This window comes from Boleophthalmus pectinirostris, unplaced genomic scaffold, assembly GCF_026225935.1.
Source record: "Boleophthalmus pectinirostris isolate CB_2022bp ecotype Guang Dong unplaced genomic scaffold, ASM2622593v1 HiC_scaffold_8, whole genome shotgun sequence".
NCBI lineage: Eukaryota > Metazoa > Chordata > Actinopteri > Gobiiformes > Gobiidae > Boleophthalmus > Boleophthalmus pectinirostris.
Window position 1 is genome coordinate 21,794,042 of NW_026571515.1, and position 22,772 is coordinate 21,816,813.

At 36.8% G+C, this 22,772-nt stretch overlaps 1 protein-coding gene across 1 annotated transcript in view; it reads right to left on the reverse strand.

Annotated features, from left to right (window-relative positions):
• Positions 1–22,772, reverse strand: part of plxnd1 (plexin D1) — a 150,697-nt gene that overhangs the window by 97,315 nt on the left and 30,610 nt on the right. Inside the window, exons 5-8 of the mRNA XM_055165785.1 lie at positions 22,231–22,360; positions 17,374–17,551; positions 16,660–16,768; positions 3,536–3,635 (exon numbers count right to left, since the gene is read on the reverse strand). Of these exons, the coding sequence (XP_055021760.1) occupies positions 3,536–3,635; positions 16,660–16,768; positions 17,374–17,551; positions 22,231–22,360 (517 nt within the window). The remainder of the gene's footprint in view (positions 1–3,535; positions 3,636–16,659; positions 16,769–17,373; positions 17,552–22,230; positions 22,361–22,772) is intronic.

A 22,772-nucleotide genomic window follows, 5' to 3' on the forward strand; every position in this document is an offset into this window, starting at 1 on the left:
TGTGTTAAATTTATGTGAATGAAACAAAACACAACTCTGAGCATGTTTTTGATGAGGAAACAGCATCAGAAAGTAAAGATTCACACTAAAGATATTTCAAGGCCAATGTTGATTAAAAAATGTAACTCCATAAAGCAAATAATTAATGATCACTGCCCAAATTAATGAGAGGAAATTGTTCAGTGAACCCAGCACACTGCTCTGTATTAGAGATGTGGAAGGGAAAATTACAAGTGACCCAGTACCTTCAATAAATCTGCATTACAACACCAGCATATTACTTATTCTCTAAAAGTGATGAAACTGTGTTAATACATTTGTTTAACTCTACCAAGACAGCCACCTAGTCAAACAAGCCAAATATAATAAGAGAAAAGTACCTAAGGCTAGATTAGGACATATGGTGAAACTGGCATAACTCATATTGTTAGAACCATCTCCAAAACACTCAAATGCCTATAGGATTACCTGGATTAGCACTGAGTAGCAGCAGAAGAATCCTGCGTGCAGCCCATCCCAACCCATCCCACATTTTCAGAACCAAGGCCATAAAGTACTTAAGAAAACAATAGAGTTCTCCACACACATCCGCAAACCCCAAAATACCTGTCCTGTTTATCTAAAGCAGCAGGAAATGAGACAGTGATTTCTGGCTCATAGCGAAGCAACAATAGCTTCAAATGGAGATGCGATGAAGGACTAGAAAAACAAACCGCTCCGGACACCATGATGGTTCCAGCAGACAGGAACACCGCCTCGTCTTCTTCCTCTCCATCCCACACTGACCTACATTACTATAGTCTCATTGAGTTTTCATTCTTAAGAAATTGTGCACTGAGCTGAACAATTTAGAATGATATCAAACTGTGATTTTTGTCAAGCATTACAATTATTAGATTTGTGAAAATCCAAAAATCGTGACTCAGTTCACTGTGCACATTTTAAACGCATCCACGAGAATTTACTTTTGACTGAAATGTGACCTGCTAAACTGATACAAGACTTTTTTTATTTTTTTTGTAGAGGTCAAAACTAGACTACAAATGATATTTACATGGGGTTATTATGTTTGGGCATTTTTCCCGTTTTCTGCCGTTTTTAAGTATCTAAAAAACAAGAAATCATCAAAGAAGAATCAGAAATTAACAACAAATAAAAAGTAATAATAAAAACGTTGAAATCTTTTCTTGTTTTCATTGTTTTGATCCAGGGGTATTCTATTTTAATGATTACAGCCTAATGATTTTAAAATTGTGAATTACTTGCAATTAATCTTAAGCCATACATGTAGCCCTCTATGTGTAATTTTCTCTTTTGCAGTTAATGCAAGACATGTGGTTTTGCTGACTAAGTCTTTCATAAAGCCATATAAACAGATTACTTATGTCGTAGTTTGACAAGGACAGGAGAGAGGAATGAAAAACAGACTATTACAGGGGTTTGTTTAAACGTGGCCCACCCCTTTAAGTTTGGATTAAGGAGATATTTGTGTGTTGACGTAAACTGTAATTAACAGTGAACTAGTCTGTAAAGCAAACAGAACAGTGTAAAATCCTGGCGCGAGGGTGTGATAAAAGCGTTTATTTAAAGTCTCGCTGGACGTCAGACTGCAGAGTTCCTGTGGAGTTTTTATAGTCCGGCTCAGACCAGCAGATCTGGGCCTAAAGGACCAGGAGGTGTGACTGTGTGACTGACTCAGGCTCCTGTCAGCTGCTCCTCAAACGCTCGGTAAGACTTGAGAGCTGTATTGTGCTACTTTAACATCACAGGACCACCACGACCAGAAAAGAACAATAGAGGCAGATTTTTTCCGAGAACTACCTCCCACAGAGCCATTTAAAGGTCCCAAGAAGCATGACATAACCTCACAGGAGGCCGATGTATTTTTAATACTATACAATTATGTAACACTAAAGAGTTGTGCCAATAAATAATAAAACATAATAAATAATAAAACATCTATTGATTGTAAATGGAAAACTATATAACAGCCTTATGACCCTGTCTTCAGTGCTTCATTCATTATTTCCTTTGTCAACCTATTAGACCCATAATGTATTGTTTATATTTATTTGTCACATATTTAATTAACTGTGTTTTGGTCTTATACAGTTGTATTACATCTTCAATGTTTTCTTTTAAACATAAGTTAGTAATTAGAGAGGCTAATTTTGTAAAACCGCAATCTATGGCATCCATTACATTTTTGGTTATTGTGGTTCTCAAAATAGGGTTTTCTGAATGTTCTCAATCCACAGACAAATTGACACTAAGTTTAAGTTACAATGACAGACCTAGTTAAATGGTATTGCTAAATAAACAGCATCATTACCAGCCCGTGGCAGGACTTTACACTGTTCTGTTTGCTTTACAGACTAGTTCACAGCTAATTAGGCTTTGCGTCCACACACAAACATCGCCATAATCCTTTGTACAGACTCCCAGTTAAAACAGAAGCATGGGAGACAATACTGGGTGTATTTATTTCCAGGCAACAAACAAGTCCTGACAGTTGAGTAATAATTCTTGGGCAAAAATAGCAACACAGGGAGAGTAATCTTCCACATGCTGAGATTTCAAAACCAAAGCACTAAACAGAGCAACTCAAGAGGAGGTCAAGGAAAAGAGCTTAAAGAGACACAGTCGCCAGAAAATAAAATCTCTACTGTAGCCTACTGTAAATTACAAGTGAACAATCCTATACACAAGGAAATGAGGGAACTAGGGAAATTTGTTTTGCACATCTTTCACAAAAATACTAATAGTAATGCCACTTTTACTACTACTACTACTACTACTACTACTACTACTACTACTACTACTACTGCTACTACTACTACTACTGATGCTATCTATCTACAATTTCTACTGTTTTAATTAATGGTGCTACTTTTACTACTGCTACAATTACGACAAGTACTACAACTATTACAACAACACCTACTACTACCACCACACTGCTACTTTAACTAATATTACTACTACTACAACAATAATAATGATGCGTTCTATGTCTGCTTCAACTAGTATCATTACTTTTACTACAACTACTACTACTACTACTATTACTACTGATGTTATCTACAGCATGTCTGTTTCAAGTAGTGATGCTACTTTTACAACTACAACAATTACAACGAAGTGCTATAACTATTACAACAACACCTAAAACTATCACCACACTGCTACTACTACTACTACCCATGATAATAATAATAATACTGATGCATTCTACATCTGCTTCAACTAGTATCGGTACTTTTATGACTACTACTACTACTACTACTACTACTACTGTTGCTGCTGCTGCTACTACTACTACTACTACTAAAATGAGAGTTTAGATTTGAAAATGTTACAGTAAGTTTAAGTATCTATCTAGTCCACACCACTGAATAATGTTGCCACATTCCCGAGACTTGTGTCTCAGATCCTTACAGTAAGCTGCACTTGTGTGGATTATGTCTAAGGCTCTTAATATTAAGAGATCCTGGAGGCATCTGCCATTTACCAAAGATAACACAGGCTTTCTCACCTCCAGCAGGTTGTGCTTTGACTCATCTTTACCGGCGACGCAAAGGTGGCTCTCCAGGTCCCAGTAACACTTCCACCTGGTGCTCAAACAGCTCCCGCATCTGTTCAAAACAAGAGAATATGTCCATCACTAACTCCTGTAATCTTAATACACTAATACACATAATTATTCAAATGCATTGTCATGTTACTGCTGCCTCCAATCTGGGATAATGGCCTAGATCAATGTTTCTCAAACTAAAAGTAAGACAAGGCAAATTTATCTGTACAGCACAATTCAAGGTGCTTTACCGAATAAGAAAGGCATTAAAATCATCACTGTTGGGCAAGTTACTACAAAACTATAATGCGTTATTTATTACTTGTTACTGTCATTTCAAAGTAATTCATAACATTACAATATTACTGTATTTAAAAAGTAAGATATTACACAACTATTGCAGCACTTTTAAGTTACTCTCACCAAAATAACTGTCGCTAATTGTCAAATAACAATCAGCAAGTAAAGATGCCGGACTTTTGCGTTGTATACAGTCTGAACCAGGACTAAACCAGGACTGAACCGAGGACTGAACCAGGACTGAACCAGGACTAAACCAGGCTGAAACCAGGACTAAACCAGAGCTGAACCAGAACTGAATCAAGAATAAACTAGGACTAAACCAGGACCAAACCAAGACTAATCTTGGACTAGGACTTGGAATCTAGGAAGCCCCTGAGAGAACCCCAAACCTGTGGAGCAGGGTGTCAGCAAAGCGCGATCGGGCTTCAGCTGTGATTAGCCCTGTGGAGCGTGGAGTTCCGCGCCGGTCCTTTTGCCCACGTTTACCCAACAGTCTACGCAGGCGCACCTCCAGGCCCATCCCAACATTCGGAATCATAACTTTGGCATTTCACTACTGCTGATCTTGGTGACTTTAGCGAATTTGTATGAAGAAAAATGAAAAACCCACTACTTCAGTCCAGGTTAAAAAAGCACTGTGATGTGAGTTACTGACATTTGTACCGAGTAAAATATTAAAAAATTTTTCCCTGTAATGCCTTACAGCAAAAAGGAACACGTAAAAGTAATTTGTTTCTTTTATAATGCGTTATTCCCAACACTGAAAATCGTAATACAAACAAATAAAAACATGAATAATCACCATAAAATTAACATTAAAGCGTTAAATGAGCATTAAGTACCACCTAAGATAATATTTCACTTTTTGATTACCAGTACCAGATCTAAACCCAGACTATAACGCATTATATTTTTGCTCTTTGTTATTATAATTTACTGTGATGTGTGAGTTGTCCAGATAATTCCCTTGTGGATCAATAAAGTCTATGTCTAATTTAAGTTTTAGGAAGGGCATTTGATAAAAAAAAAAAAAAAAAAAAAAAAAAATGTTAAAAAATGAAAAAGCAAACAACAAAAGCTGGAACCAGTACTAATCCTACAATCACTTATAACTAGTAGAGACTTATCAAAAGTACTAAAACTGCAAGCACTGAACCTTATTACTTACTTTTACTGCAACTAGTACTATTACTGCTACTACTACTACTACTACTACACCTGCTGCAAATACTACAACAACTGCAATGTGGGAGGCAGAAGATTTGCCATTTTGCCCCCAGACAGGAAAAGCCCAAATAAAAGAGCAGGATAAATACGTACTTATACTTATGTAAAGTCTAAGTACATGCTCGCTCTGATCTTTTCTGCAGTTTAACACAAGCTCCAAGGATGAGACGATTAAAGACATCAAAGTTGAATTAAAGGAAATAGTGATTAGTCATAGCTGCTCTCATTCTAAAGTTGGTAGATACAGGCAGAGCTGGGGTCAAGTCTGGCCACATCTGCAGATAAAGCATTTCTCTGGAAACATCCCCACACTGCTAAATGATGAGGCCGGTGTGTGAGTAATGTTTCATATTTATTACTCTGTGAGGTCCATTATCAATTTTAGAGCGTCTCACCAAGGCCATTATGAGACAAACAGGTCTATTAGGAGTTTTATAGACACAGCCATTTTGTGTAATAAAGATGCAGTTGTTTACGGCAAATACTTTTATCAAGTTTGACAAATAATTTTAGTCTCTTTGGCAGACTCAGATAGAACTAACAAAGACATAAATCTATCCTAAACCACTAAGTTAAAAGGGGATTACAATCAAATAGACAGACAGAGAAAAAGCATTATTAAAAATCAACTAAACGCAGATAAAACAGGAATAAACAAGGACTAAGTATCTTCTAAACCAAGTTAAAATCTCTCTGAATGTATTTTAATGCAGAATATACAACATATAGCGAAGGAATGTTAAGATTATTCAGTATATCAATTATCAGGTTCAGTTAAGTGGCCACAATGTAATTATATAAAAAATAATTGACCCTTTTAGATTTCAAAAAGTCCAAAAAGTAAACGTATAATCTAACATGATTTTTTTTTTTTTTTTATCTGGCTACATGTCACTTTGTCACTGTTTTCTTTCAGAATGTTTGATTTCATAAAGCTGGTCACATATTATAGGACACATATTGTGACCTCCTTAGTACACCACACATGTAGTTAGACAAGTCTTCTACTTAAAGATTCTATATTATGGAAAATGGACGCTTTGAGCTTTAAACCATGTTATAATGTTGTTAAATCCTCAAAAACATACACACCTGGAGTTGTGTTTTGTTTTATTCACACATGTTTGAATGGTCCTTCATTATTAATCTATATCAAAGATGGGACTTGCAAGTTGTGACTTGAACTTGAGTCAGGCTTGAGTCACTATTGTTAGGACTTGAGACTTGACTTGATAAAATGGACTAAGACTTGGGACTCAACTTGGACATGAAGGTCAGTGACTTGGGACATGACTCGGACTTGAGGCCTATGACTTGAGAAGACTTGAGAAGCACTTTTAAATCTGAATTGACTTGAAACTTACTTGAGACTTGCAAAACAACAACTTGGTCCCACCTCTGGTCTGTCTACATCTCTAAAGCTCAAAGTGCTCTGTTACACCTTGTGATGTCATGTAGTTGAAGTTTTCAAGTTTACCTTTTGTTCAGTAGAGACTGGACATCACAGGTGGTGGAGTGTTTTCCGTTTGAGAGAAGAACTCGGGTTAAATATGCAGGATATGTGTGTTAAACATGTGAATACATAAAACACAATTCCAGGTCTGTTTTTGATGAGGAAACAACATTATAAAAATAGATCAAAAAATTGCATAATACGGGCCCTTTAAAGAACTAGACGTAGAACTAGATGTTTATGTAATCCCAATAGTACCCACACCACAGTTTGAGAACCAGTCGTTTACTGTGTTTTGGTAGAGGAGCAACTTTACAAGGCTTGTTTGTATAGCGTTTGTGAAAGAGTCTCTTCAGCTGTGTTTTATGACTGCTCAGTTCTCTCAAACAAAGGATTCAGTCTACAACGGTTTTATTTCATATGGTTACAGTCTGTGGCTCAAGGGCAACTGCTGATAAATAGGGCTCTAAATGCAGTGAATCATGAGGATGTTGGTAAATGGTGTGTCTTCATGGAGAGAGACATCCTAAACAGGTTTAGTAGTTACAATTACAGCTTGGCATTCAACCTAATCGGCAATTGTTGAAAGGTTGTATACGGCCTCTGGTAAAATGAGGGACAGAATATGATCAATAGTGAAAATAATTAGTTTAACTTTAATAAAACACATGATTTACTGGTTGTTGTTGTATTAGTGATTTTAGTGACAAGAGATCGAGGAAGAGTAGTAGGAGTAGTAGTAACAGCGGTGGAATGTAACAAAGTGAAAGTAGTAAAGTACTGTACAGTATAAAGTTTAGTATAGTAAAGTATAAAGTAGAAATTTTGCATATCTGTATTTTACTTAAGCACATTTACAGTGGATAGTTTTAACTTTTACTTCACTGCATTTGCGAATAGTTTGAGACCTGCCAAAAAGGTTGAGGGGTTTATTTTTAACATGTTCATAGTTTTAATTAGTTGGGAAAAAAATGTATTCAGTTGTTTCTGTTGAACAACATTCAGCACAATTTTTTACCAAAATCAATAAATTTGAAGCTTTATTAGATCTCAAAATCTGCATGAAATACTTGAACTTCATCTACTGCTGAGCAGTAGTATCAGTTTAGAACATTGTAGTCCAATAAATGTATTTGATGTAAGTTCATAAAACACATGATTAAACATGAGTAAAAAGATTTATAAGCAGTCATTTAACATTACACAAATTAACAGTGTTTAGTAGAAAGCATATGGGATCGCTTCTCTTCAATCTATTCTCACTCTGCCTCAGTAATACACTAATGCAAATCAACAATACACAATCTTACATTTTTTAATCATTATGAGACTGTGATTGAATCATTCAAATAAAACCAAATAAAGAAAAAAATATCGATGTAAAAATACATCCATAGCTTAATTAATGTATGGCTTGATCAGCTGCTCGTTTAGCTGCAGAAATCCACTTCTACTGCCAATCTGGATCTTTGTAAATCCAGTAAAAGGCTCAGGCTTTCTTCTGTCTTCAATCATGTGTACATCTCAGAGCACAACAATAATCCACAATCTCTGAAACTCTCATAAAGTTTGTTAATTAAGACGGACACCCTTAGATTCTATGGGAATTCTCAGCTGCGACTACTGCTACTGTGGGGTTTGGAGGTTCATGCTGAGATTATGTGACGACAACTACAGGAGCTCTATTGGTGGACTTCTAATAATATATAATTACTGTAAATTCAATTTAAACATAGACATTTTTTCACTTGCCATATAGCAGCAGAAGTAGTTATAGTTCAGTCCATTTGCATTCAATATCTTTAGTAATGTTTAATGACTAATAACATGTTCAATCATGTTATATGTTAGAAGAAATGTTCTAAAAGTTTTAATGTCTTAACCCCAATACTTAACCTAAATACTTAAGTAACACCACACTTACAGACTCGCAATTAGCCTTTGAAGACACATAGTTTTCTTTTCATCTACCTGATGAAACATCAACAGGACAGGCCCATGTGCACACACAGAAGACCATTCACATTATCTGGACTGGGACCCAATTTAGGACCTGAACGTAGTGAAGCAACACTGATAAGAGCCAAGAGAAACTCCAGTAATTAATCACATAATGACAGCGTGCAGACCGGCGCTGCTACACACGCCCTGCTGTTTACCCAATACTAACCACTGCAGCTGGAGATATGTGAGTGTAGTTTAAAGAGGAGAACTACTGCAGAAGAATGTTTTACTGCAACTGATACTTCAACAAATACTTTTACACTTACTCTGAATACTGGGGTTTTAATCTGTACTCCAGTCCCCCCTGTATGATTTACATGACTGATATACCGTCTGCTAATACTACATCTTACTACAACTTAAAACAATACTCTTAGTTGTACAATTGCAAATGTATTTATTTATCAACCAGCCAGAACCACATATTTTGATAAAACTTTACAAAGACAAGGGGATCAGGGCATGATTGACAGGCGGATTAACCAATCAGAGGGATGCATGGTCCAGTTAACAGGTAAAAATGGGAAAAACAGTATAGATTTTTACAGAATCAACAATCACAGCACCAAACTATAACTTATTTCACTTATTTCAAAGTTATTTTGTTCTGAATGATACGAGAATTTTGGAGAGGACATATCTTCCGCATCTGAGAGATATATGTGATAAAAATTTGCGGCCATGGCTGGAACGTCTCAAGTTTGGACAAAGAATTTTCACCTTCTCGATTCAAACAGAATGTAAAAGGAACTGGCTGGTCAGGCACACTATTTATACTACTACTGCTACTTCAAACTCCAAAAATACTACTACTACTAAAATAAAGTTTATTTATACAGTGCTTTTCATAGACATAGGTCACAAAGTGCTTCACATACAAAAGATAAACGAACAACAACTACTACTACTACTACTACTACCACTACTACCACTGCAACTAGCACTTCTCCTAATACTACTGGTCCTGAAATATAATTGCACCAACTACTACTGGTACTTCTACCAATGCTACAACTATTGGGTATCTGCTACTACTACTCCTGTTACTCACACTGCTACAACTACAACTACTACCAAGACTAACATGCCTTCATTGAATGAACTTGTAATGCACACTGTTGTTGTTTTCAATGATTAAAAAAGCACTCTTGTAGAATTCTAATTAATATTTCAGAGAAGATTGGATCTGAGTGACCTGAAACCGTACAAAGAAATTAGTTTACCAGCTGTTTTAGGCAAAGCAGACAGAGGAGGGATGTTCATTTTTTAAAGGCAATGTTAGGAGACATTTACAAGAGTTAATAAAAACTGATATATGTAGTTTTCTTTGCTATGGTTCACATTGTGGATACTCATGACTTTAGCAGGATGCTTAGGAATGTATAACAATATATAGGCCTGTCACGATAGCTAATTTTGAAGGTCAATATATTGCTGAAGAAGAAATTCATGCCACTAACACCATAACCCAAAAGCAGATTTAAACCACAAAAACATGAGCTGCAATAAATAAATGGCAGAATGAGTACTTAGTTCTTAGTTTTCATTTGTAGTGAGTCATAGAAAATAGTAATTCAACCTTTTACATCTTAAATCTGATCATATAGCCAAAAAATAATCAAAAAATTCCCAATAGTGCAAATAAAATGTACAAATGATAAATGCTGACCCCCCAAAATACTGTTCTAGCTTTCATATATTGAACAATAAGTTGTACGAGTCCCAAACTTGGAGAAATTGAAGGGGCCACACTAGAAACCACATGGCCAAATCAATATGCAAAACATGCACACTGAAGACACACTATTTCCTTGCTCAAAAAATAGACAAATAATTGCAGGATGCCAGAGAGTAGTTATTAAAACACCTCACAATAAGGGAGTGAGCACTGGCTGTTTGGCAACTTGCAAAATCTGGAAGAGAAGAATGAATAAGATGGATGAGATTCTGGTATATTATTACAGTATCTATGATCAACACTATTGCAATTAAGGCTTAGGGGAGAAGACATATTAACATTGTTTTGTATCAAGAGCTGTATTGTTTTCAAGGTTCCCTGGTCTGAGTTAATAAGTGCACCACATGTCTTCATAATTTATCTTGTGAATCAGTCACTCATCCAAGGCTGCGTCTTGTACACAATTGTGAACGCTGTACTGAATGTTGAACAGGCATTTTATTGGTGGTGAAGTCATTAGCATAAGGGCGGTAGGTTTTTGGAGTAGTTTCAAATTGCGATTAGATTTCATTTTAAAGGGGCCATATCACTCTGTTTTCTGCTAGCCATACTCATAAAACTCACCACATGCTACTGCAGGAAGTGCTCCATTGTGCTTTTAACCCTCCAAGACCTAAGGGCAATTTTAGTACATTTGTCCTCGCCTGGATTTTTTTGCTTAATTTTGCTATTGAAGTGTTATACATCCTTTTTTACAACCTGTTATTTCATAATCAGCATGTTCTAGTTGTGTCATGTGGCTGTAATAAAAGCTATAGGACCCAAAATACAAATGAAAACAAAAAACAAAAACAAAAAAACGGAAAATAAAATTCACACTCAAAACAAAACAAGCAAACATATATAAACAGAGACCAATACACGTAATTTGCCATTTATTCGGGAAATAACTGCACTTAGAGCAGCTTTTTCAACTGTTACAAACATAGACACTCAGAGCAATCGAAAATTTCTCGATTCTCGAACTCACTACACTCTTTGGCAAAGTTTGGGCCAATCAAAATGGATGGAGCACCAGAGTTTGGCAGAAAACAAAGTTCTTGTTGGACACTTGTTTTCCCGTGTCATCACCCAGAGTGCATGTTAATGTTAAGGATAATGCCAGAAATTTGCTCGGAAAGCCACAACTGTCAGCTTTTCATGGAAAATGGTGGGAAAGTTATGCGTGGTTATACAAAAGATATTCTTAGGTATCGTATACAATACCATCGGTCTGCAAGGGTTAAACTCCACACACCTTCACTAAAATCATTTGGATGGATTATGTACAGATTTCACATTTTAAACACATCCAAGGGCATGAGCATTTGAGAGACGGATGAAATCTGAACTGCTAAACTAATACAAGAATCTTATGTTGTTCTGGTTTTGTGGAGATAAACTACAGGATCAGTAGGTCTTATAGAGAATTAGACTGGATATTTGGGTGTTTGCATAGAAAATTGCATTACTTAAATCGTTGCAATTTGCAATTTGCTAATTTGCTCATTTTTGTGGTTCATTTTTGTGGTTTTAATTTGATTGCGATATATCTTAAACCCTTAATGCAACTGAAGTGAGAGGGTCAGTTCAATTCCCAGATCAGTGGGGGCTTAGTGTATATAACTCCTCCTGACTACTCATATTCCACCTGAAACAATTGAAATCCTCCTTCTTGTCATGACCAGAACTCTTGCTCGAGACCTGGGGGGAAGGGCACTGCGCCTGACAGCTTGCCCCATTAAGTTACAATGAAGTCTGGGTCAAATACATAAAACAAAATATCCCTTTAGGGTACAATTAAAAACTCCAACTCTCCTTTCATGATATAAGAGGATCATTTGTACATTTGTGTGGGACTGGAGAGTGTCAGTGTGTAGCCCGGAGGAGCAGACAGCTGTCCTCTCCTGGATATTGCCTCCAGTGCTACCAGTCGTCCCAGGCTGATAGCGGTGAGGTGGGCTTGTAACGAGAGGCTGGCTATAATGGAAAACACCCATCTCTGTAGGTGTGTGTGTGTGTTTATGTGCGTGAGTGTGTGCTGATTAAAAGCAGATGGCCCCTGGAGGCTCTTATCATTGTTGCTGTTTTCACTGACTCTTCTTCTGTCCCACTAAAACAACCGAACAGCTACCACCCACCCACAAGTCCAGCCCCCCTGCCTCTCCCTCCAAGCATACGTCTACTCCGGTCTATTCACACTCCCCCGGTCTCCCGGCTTGACCTAACGTTGACAGTAAATACTCCCCAAAGCTGCCCTCCCCAAACCGTAATAATGACCACACAGGCAAATTTACACATAGGCTGAATACACAGGGAAGAGTCCACGGTCTCAGGGCCTCTCGGTGGACACAGCGGTTAAGCACACACACTCAATCACGACCCAGTCACGGAGATATGTGGGCAGACCAAAGCAGCGGTTTTATGAGGGGTAGGGAGGGAAGTAAACAATAAGTATGGAAAAGTTGGTGGTGGTAGTAACAGTAGTAGTTGTTGTAGAACTAGTCGAAGCTATGGAAAAAGTTGCTATAGTGGTAGTAAGCAAGCGCAGCATGAGAAATATTAGTATCATTAGTGTTTTTTCACCGGCAGTTTTGATTTCTATTTGTTTCTATGTGATTTTTCTTCTTTTCATTTACATAGGAAATTGTTGCTGGTTTTGTCTTGCATTTTGTGTGTAATGTAGTTATTGTCTTTATCTATAATACATAAATAAATACGCAAATATGCTATAGAAATACATTTGGCGTTGGCATAAGCCTGTATAATCGCCATTTACACTAGCTGAATTAGTCGTAATATAGGTATTCATAGCTGTAGTGCTAGTAAAAAGGAGGAGTACTAGTATAAGTAATAGTTAATTAAAATGCTATGTTCATTGATTTGTTGACCATTTCTTAACTAATACTACTAATACACATTATTATATATCTTAATTTCTATATTTGTATGGCCTATGTGTATTTTAGTTATGTATGTTTCATATGAAGTAAACTTATGAAGTAAATAAATTGTAAACATTATATAAGTTTTTACAAAAGAGCAAAATAAATTGTTTTGTATGTTGCCCAAATAATAGCAATCACTAAATATTTAGTTTCATCTGTGGTCCTAATAACCATCAAAACCATGCTGAGTGCAGAGTGGGTGCATCAAGACAACAGGACACTGTGAGAGGATGTGGTTTTGACACGTGCACCTGTGCCAACAATGCACCAATTTCTGATGAAAAAGGGAGATTTATTTTAGTAACCAAAAATAGAGAGGCGATACCTTTGACCAAAACCTGTTTTAAAATGCTTCTAAAACAATTTAAATAATTTAGAGTAGCAGAACGAGAACTTGTTGTGAATCCAGTATAGTAGGGGTAGCAATGAAACAGTGGGACTAGAGTAGAAACAATGGATGAAACAGCATAGTTTTTCCAAGGTTACATCAGTTTAAAGGCATTTAATTACTCTTTTGAAAGTTAATAATATACTACATTCATCTTTTTTCTTCTGTGTCCATTGCTCATTAAAAATCTTGGCTTCAAATAGCACCATTAACAGAATTAGCCTATTTGTGTGAGTGCAATAGGACAAGACCACAAGCAGAGAAAACATAAAACTTGAGACTTTGAGAGGAAAATAAAAGTGAGAATCAGTGTTGGACATAAAGAGGCCAGATAAGGTGCATCCCACTGGGCAGGCTGTCATTACCACTTTGTCCAGAAAGAAACAGAGAAACAGCTTTGGACATGGTGTAACTGAAACCTCCCTTTGTTGTAGAGTCAGAGGCATGCTTTTGAAAACAATACTTACTTTTATTACTCAGGAGTATTCTGGGGGCAGGTCCCATTGTAAAATATAGCTGAAAGCAGGAATTAATGATAGGTGTGTTTTCTTTCCACTGGGATGATATAGTCTCATTCCAGATGGGATTTACACTAGATTAAAGTGCAAAAATAAATCTGGCAGATTGATTACAGAACTTCCAAAAACAAACCAGAAAGCAGCAAGGTAGCAGTTATCTAGTATGACTATTATTTTATATAAGCATTTGCAAAAAGGATCAGATCTCACTGTGTATAAGATACCTTTGTATTTTTATTAGAGATGAACAGCTTTTTCTGTTCCAATACTGATTTCTATACTATCACTTTAAGCATCTGCCAATACCCAATATCAACTAATACAAAGCAGAGACTGAAAATCTGACTTATTTCCTTTAAACACAAACAGCGTATAGTAAAAATGATTTAAATGTGTTTAAAGTAATTACAGAACAGCTTTGAAAAAATGCAAGTTCAATATTACTAGGTGTTTGGGACAGACATTGGCCACTAAATTGCCCATCATTTCATCAAAATGGGATATTAACTGAACCAATACTATGGGGCCGATATCTTATTTATCAAAATTGTCAGTATTGGCACGATAACTGATACCAGTATCATATATTTACGTGAAGATTGGTGATGTTTGGTATGGATAGCAATAGTGGCATATCAGCACAGAATATGAAAGATGCAAAGACGCAAAACTGTGTAGAATAGTCTAGAATAAAAGCAGTTCCTCACTAAATTGTCTTATATTGGAAACTGGATGTTTACTCCCTTAAATAGCTTTGGTTGGACTACTGTAGATGTGTGAAATTCCCCTTAATGCACACAAATATTGACTGACTTAGACAAATACAGCGGGTAATGCATATTTATGACAGACGGATCAAAGTGAATTCATTGCAGACATTAGACACACCTAAATCCTGACACTGGACTCTAGGAGCAGCTCATGATGCTGTCTCTTTGGGGATTATTGGAGTGATTGAAATCAGATAGAGCGTCTCTCCCACTCTGCAGTGTTTCCAGCCCAATGTGCGGCTTCCTGTGAGTATGGCACTGTGCTCATTATCACCTCCAACAAACTGCCGTCTAATTTCACACTCTTGGACCTCGTGAGCAGTGCACACATGTACCTGCAGCTCCTCTATTCACACCTAGGCAAGCTTTTATCAAAACAAGAACACAAAAAGAACAAAGGGGACACACCCAGATGCTTTGAAATGCAGTCACTCACACACACACGCACATAGTACAGTCCCATGAGCCCTTATGCTGTCCGCCCATCAGATAAAGTAGATCCTTTGACATTGTCCAACATGCAAAGAGAGGGCGCCAAGTTGGACTAACTCCACATATGAGAAAGGCCTCTTTGTGACCGCAGTCCTTCACAGAAAAACTAAACGCATGACAGGACAAGCCCTACGCACATATCCAATTACAGATTAATTAACATTCATTTAAAATGTGATTGTGTAATGAAACTAGGTGATTCCAGAACATTTTAAGGACATTCACAAACACCACATCCAAACTGAGATTAAATCTGGAGTAGAACAGGACAAAGCCATGTCTACATCAGGACTCAACTAACACAAAATGGACTCTTGTGAGCTTTAAGCCATGTTATAATGTTGTTGCCTCCTCAAAAACATAATTGGAGTTGTATTCTTTGGTAGAGAAATTATTTATTATTATCTGTCTACATCTTCAAGCCCAAAATGCTCTGCTCCACCTTGTGATGTCATGAAGCTTTACTTGTGGTTTTACCTTTAGTTCAGTAGAAACTGGCAATCCCAGAGCTGAAATCATCCCAGTGATTCTAGTGAAAGTGTATGGAGTTTAAAAACACAGTGAAGCACTTGACATCACAAGATGGAACAGAGTGTTTTCTATCTGAGAGAAGAACTCAGCCTACATATTCAGGGTTTACGTGTTAAACATCTGTGACTGAAACAAAACTCAACTCCAGATATTTTTTTTGATGACGAAACAACATCATAACATAAATGAGGAAATAGCATAATATAGGACTTTTAACATGACATTATTATTGACTCAGTATTTACTGTTCCATACAACAGTGTCACTGCATTACTTTTAATAACTAGGATGAATTAGAATTGTAAAAAAAAATCATTATCATCATAATCTTATATCTAAAAAATCTACAAAAAGGCATATTTTGATCAAAAACTAAAGAGCTTGAACACACAGCAGCTTTAAGCAGAAATGGTCAGAGTGAGACACAGAATAAAATGCCAGGGAACGTAACATGGGAGCAGCATTGTTCTTCCTTCTGCCTCTAGCTATTTGTCAGCAATACCACAGAGACATTTGGCCTGACATTTGAGTGACGCTGTAGCTTTAGGAGCAGCTCTGATCATGTCAAATGCTTAGAAAGGTCTTTTTTAGGCTTCTCCTGTAGCTCTAAAAAGCTTTTAGTTGAAGGTAAGTGAATTAAATTTGCATGTAATGGATGTTTTTCGCCTGGGCAGCGCAGAATAAATGAGGGATTTGAGATAAACAGTGTTCGACAATGGTTTTGGGGGACTCACGATGTCTTTGGATGTATGGCTCCGGTCCGTTCACAGTCGTAAACGATGAAGTTCCCAGATACCACAGCTGTGCCATTCACTTTTATCGCCACCGAAACAGTCAGATGATCTGCACAAACAAAGGAAACAGTGAGGAGTGCTGCCAGCTTTCAAACCATTCAAAATTCAGCCCGTGTCACAAGACAAAACAGAGCCGACAGATGTCCTACAAGATTTGCAGGAGTTGGGGATACAAGTGCATTTCCCCCAGCAAAAAAGAAAACAAAAACGAAAATTGTGGAATCATTTTTGTAGCACAATTCAAAGGTAAAATGCAAGATTTTGTTACATTATTGTTTCAAGTCAGGAAGGGAATCTGATGTAAAACTTCTGTAGATAATGGATACTCTGCATGCTGAGAAAAATAAGATAGGCCTATACATAAAATACAAAAAAGTGCCACAAAATTATTCATGTAATTTTTCATTTTTATCTGTTTATTTATGGGTATATTTTTTGTCTCAAATCTTCTATTTTTATTTAAAACCAATAGTGTGTGCAGAGTTTGAAGATGGATTTGGCAAAGTTTTACATCAGATGACCTTCCCTGGTTATCTGATTTTAGAACAAACATGGGGTTACACTGACTTCACTGACTTGCACCCCTTGTGGCTAGACAATGTACTGAATCCACATTGTTCTACTGATGTACACTTCTATAGTTTTGCTTCTCACCTGTGCCGGGGAGGATGGGCTGGTAATTCTCTCTGGGCAGCAGGGGGCAGGTCTGGATCTGAGCAGGGCCGTAGTCCAGGTGCACTGTCGCAGCTGTAGATACCCCTGGCCCGTATTCACACTCCACCCGAGAGCCAATGAGATCAGGGACACTCCCATTTATCAAGATCCCAATGTCCTACAACCACAAAGACAGATCAATATGAATCAATACAGCTGCTTCCTCACACCAGCCCACACACTTATAGCTATCTGCAGAAGTTACATTTAACCTAAGTGGAATGTATAATGCAAATTTTTACTCTGGGTTCATACACAAGGATACGTATTTGGGCATATTGGAATTCAGATGATATTGAACCTTGTCAAAAATAGAATGATCAAGGTCAACATTTATGAATTTACCTTTTGGATATTTCATGGCAAAGTGCCAATCTATAGGGAAAACTGGCACTTGCCCCCCATTTGGGAGTATAACTAAGGATGTAACAATAACTGAAATATCGTGATATCGTATCGTCTTACAATAATATTGAGGCCCATCACAATTTATCGAATTACAAGTCTCTAGCTTAAATTAAGAGTTATGGTGCAGCAATAGCAAAAAAAAAAGACAGAGAACTACATAGACCATGATCCTTTGCTCCGTTTCAGTGTAGACTACATGAAGAAATAACAGTTCTAAGCATTTTTAAGTCTTCGTTCTTTGGATTAATTCTTGTCAAGGCATTTTAAGAGGAAAAAGTAGCATATTAACAGTTTTGTTAGCTTCCACAAAATATCGCAATAAATATCGTGCCGTGAGATGTATATCGTAAAAATATTGTACTGAGAGATTTGGATATTGTTACATCCCTAATCGTGAGTCTCCCCACCATATCGTGAGCTTTCCCATGATATTGCAATAAACATCGTACCGTGAGATTCATAACGTGACAATATCATATCGTGAGACTTGGATATCGTTACACCCCTAAGTATGACATCATCTACAATCTGAAAACCACCAATACTACAATCGTGAACATTTTGTCTATTGATTCATGATGTTTTAACAAATGCCATTTGAAACTCAATGCCATTTATCCAGGCTTAGAAGTGCTAAAAGAATAAATGCGTGCAAGGTTTCTTCTATACCTTTGAAGGAATGTGAGAAGTATAACAGTAATCGTAGGGACACTTATTTTAAAAGCAGATACTCCAGAGTACTAGTCGACTACTGATGTCTCTATAAGCGTAGGCCTGCCTGTCACAACAACAAATATTAAAAAGTATAATACATTTTATTCATAAGCTCCTTTCAAAACACCCAAGGACACTGTACAGGATAAGTTAAAAACATAGGACATGTGAATAAAAAAACAATACACCTATATGATAATATTGCACTCACAACACTTACCCTGCATGGGAGTTCATGCAAAAACAACAATTTATGCAGAAGATTAAAGAATGAAACAGAAGATGAAACTTGTGAATCGTGTTTCTTCCTTTTTGCACGTAAATACCAAAAAATACCAATTCCTTAGCTAACTCACTAACTTCTTCTTCCTACTATTGTCACGAGTTTTGAATTTAGTCATTAGAAACTCTGAAGTGAGGTTAGTATGAGCTATTCGTTTACTCATGGTACAATATAACTTTTCCTCTATATTTAGTAATATTTTTAAATTCAATAATATTATTTTAAAGTGATCAGACCTTCATTATAAAGCACTTCCTTCCACTTCCAACTCTCTTATTTATACAGTAGTAGAGTAATAGGCCTAGTCTTTAGCAGAGGTTGAACGACATTGGCTTTTATTCAAATTTGTTCAGTAGTTCAAGGAGAGAAGCCGAGAAAAGCGAATGTGCAATGAAGAAACAGATGGCGGGGTGCTAGCATCACGTCTAAAATTGGCTTAAGTGATGAAGTATGACAGACATATAATGAGAAACATAGCACCTCGCTGACATGACTGCATTTCAGCAAAAAGATTTCAATGTGTGAAGAGGAGACAGCGGCAAGGAGGCTGCTATAGGATACAAGCAAAGGCAGTGAGGCTCTGCAAAATATAAGATGCCACAGTAAAGAGATGCGTTCTTTATGTTATTTGTTTTGGTGAAGACTGGTGAATTGTGTGGGGGCTCCAGTTATAATATTTACCCTGACACCCCTTCCTTACTTGTCCTGCTGTTTCAGATTTGTATCACAAAATTCCTTTGCCCAATCTTCATTGCTGTCGCCAAACCAACAGCCACCCCAGCCTCTCCATCACTTCCTCTTCTTCATGACAGTATATAGGAATAATGAGGGGTTTTTTTTTTCTTTCCATACACAACTCTCATATGCCCTCTACAAAAAACTGAGTTCTTCTCAAACAGAAAACACCTTGTGATATAATTTGGTAATACAGGAAATGCTTTACTGTGTTTTTAAACTCAGTGGCTCTAGGATTTTGCTGAAACAGGGGCCATTAAGGGGCCATACTTTACATTCTGGGGTCAAGAACAGGATACATCCAAGCACACAGATGATTAATTCCGTACGGCGCAAATACAAGCATAGCCAGTAAGTTGTATTGACACAATAGGTCTACTGCTGTCAAGAGTTTGGGGGTGGAATTGCATCAGTGATCAGTGATGATCTGTGACGTGGAACAAAGCATTTTGAGCTTTAGAAATATCGACATACTAATAATAAAGTGTTACTCAAACGTGTGAATGAAACAAAACACAACTCCAGGTCTGTTTTTGATGAGGTAACAACATTCATGGCTTAAAGCTCACAAGAGTCAATTTTAAGCCCTTTAAGCAAACAACTACATTAAATAAACAGTGAATATGACCAAATTGCAGATTGTCCAGCTCTAATACTAAAGTTTATAACCTTAAAAAAAAAAAAGGTTAGCACCTCATCAATTACCTTGTTTTGCTTGAAATAAGACATTTCAGAGCATAAATATACACAAATTATTACATCAAAATAGGGAAAAACAGCTATTGTCAATTAGTTTAGTTTCTCTTTTGTTCAATCCACAGCTGTATTTGTGAATCCGGAAAAACACAAAACTAGAGGCGGAACACGCACAAACTTGTCCCTTCTATTGTCTTTTTGGAATTGATCATTTCCTGTCTCGGACCTGCTTCCTGTTTGGGGGGACAGCCTTGAGCGGTCTTTCCTGTGGCTCTGAGGATGCCTGAAGGATGGGGCTGACCTACATAACAAGAAAATTTCACCAATTAATGAACCAATTAATGACCTGTCTCCGCGCCGCCTCTTCTCATTACGAGCCATAATTACAGGTCAAATGCATTTAACGTGTCAGGATTTAGCTACAGCCAATTCAACTGGGCTGCTCTTTTTATGCTTGTTTTGTGCAAATGTGAGAAAGAACAACATAGCCGTCATAGTACTCAAATGACACTTGCCATGTATTTGTTATTATGATTTATTATCACGTCAAGTTTCATTAAAGTGAGTCTAATGGGATTATTAGTGTAGTCAATAGCACATTTCCCATGTCTGAGAGATTTATAAATAGGCTTAATACAAAAAGTTATTACTAGAATTATCATCTCATCTTTCTGATTGTTACATTTCAGTGGCTTTATATTCCTCCTCTGCACGAACCTCCATCTGGAAAATCTGGCTTTATCCCTCAAACAGCCAACAATCTGATATTAAAGGTCCTATATTGTGCAAAATGGACTCTTGTGAGATTTATGCCATGTTATACCACATGTTATACCACATCAAAAACATACCTGGAGCTGTATTTTGTTTCATTCACACATGTTTGAGTAATCCTACATTATTAGTCTGTCTACATCTTCAGATCAATATGCTCTGTTCCACACTGTGATGTCATTAAGCAGTAGTTTTCATGTTAACAGTAGGGGTGTGCAAAAATATAAAAATATTGATATATCGCATCATTCAATGTGATGATACAGTATTGATATCAAGAACTGTTGTATTGACATATTGCCAAGAGTATTTTTTTGTATATTTTACTAAATTATTTTGTTACAGAGCTACAGTTTTGTTGTTTGTTTAGTGTGTTTATGCGACACATTTGACATATTCACTGTTTTGATTATTAAAATGGGCTTTTTTCATATTAACTTTGCACAAGAAGTGGTTTAACAAAGACTTTTAGTATCACAGCCATGATTTAACCTTTATTTTTTATTGAGCCGTATCAAATTGATTTGAAATATATTGTATCAACCCAAAAGTTCAGTATCGAGGTATGTATCAACATACTTTTATTTCAGCAGACATTGGTAGTTCCAGGGCTAAATTTATCCAAATGATTTAGGAAGGTGGAGTTTAAAAACACAGTGGAGCACTTCCTGTATTCCCACGCGACATCACACGTGGAGTGTTTTCAGTTTGAGAGAAGCACCCTAAATATGCAGGGTTTGTGTATTGAACATGGGGGAATGAAACATAACTCGGGGGATGTTTTTGATAATTAAACTACATTATAGCATAGATCAAAAAGGCATAATATGGGCCCTTTAATATATATTATCCACTGCTCAGCTTTGCTTTACCCTAACCAAACCACTATGCGCAACCAAAGACTGAAGGAACACAGGGTAAACAATGCTTAAAAACCCAGACTGTTTTTACCTAGAATTGCCAGGAAGATAGAGGTCACGTTGTTTGCCCCTCAACAACTTATCTAAGCATCAGCTCCTAAAGTGTTTATGTGAGGTCAAAAACTTTCCAGATTTCAATTCAATGAGTCAGCCTTTGCTATTGTCTATTTAGTTACTGCCAGAAAAAATATTTGGCTTGTTAGATGAAGCTTAAACACCAGTCTGTTGCTTGGAGGGTGAGTAGTGGAGGTTTAATGTTTAACCCACCTTGATGTCTGCGGAGATGCTGATCTCAGGAGGCGTGAGGGTCATGGATGGACACTGCTGAGGCCCCTCTCCCAAACTGATCCAGGAGCGCGGAGATACACCCAGACTGCAGTCCTTCTGGAGACTACACCTGCACACAAAATACAATTCATACTTAAAGGTGCATTCTGTAACTTTTCTGATAGGTAAACAATTGTTTTGTTATTGTAAAATCTGTATGAATCTACAGCAGTGTTTTGATTTTTTTTTTTCTGGGGACTCCTATTTTAAAAGTCATAAGCCTTATAATAAACATTATTCATAAATCACAAAATAAAGGTGGATTTGACCATTATTGAACATTAATGAGGATATTTTATTGTTGACTGAGTGATCATGTCTCTCTGAACAATTAGTATTACTCAAGTTTTAAACAATGAAAAACAGTCATAGAACAAGCAATAAAAGGATCCATAAGTTGCCTATTTGGACATTAAATGTAGACCTTTTTTTTCCTTTTCAACATTCAACTGAAGCAGCAATATTGGAACAAAATAGTCAAT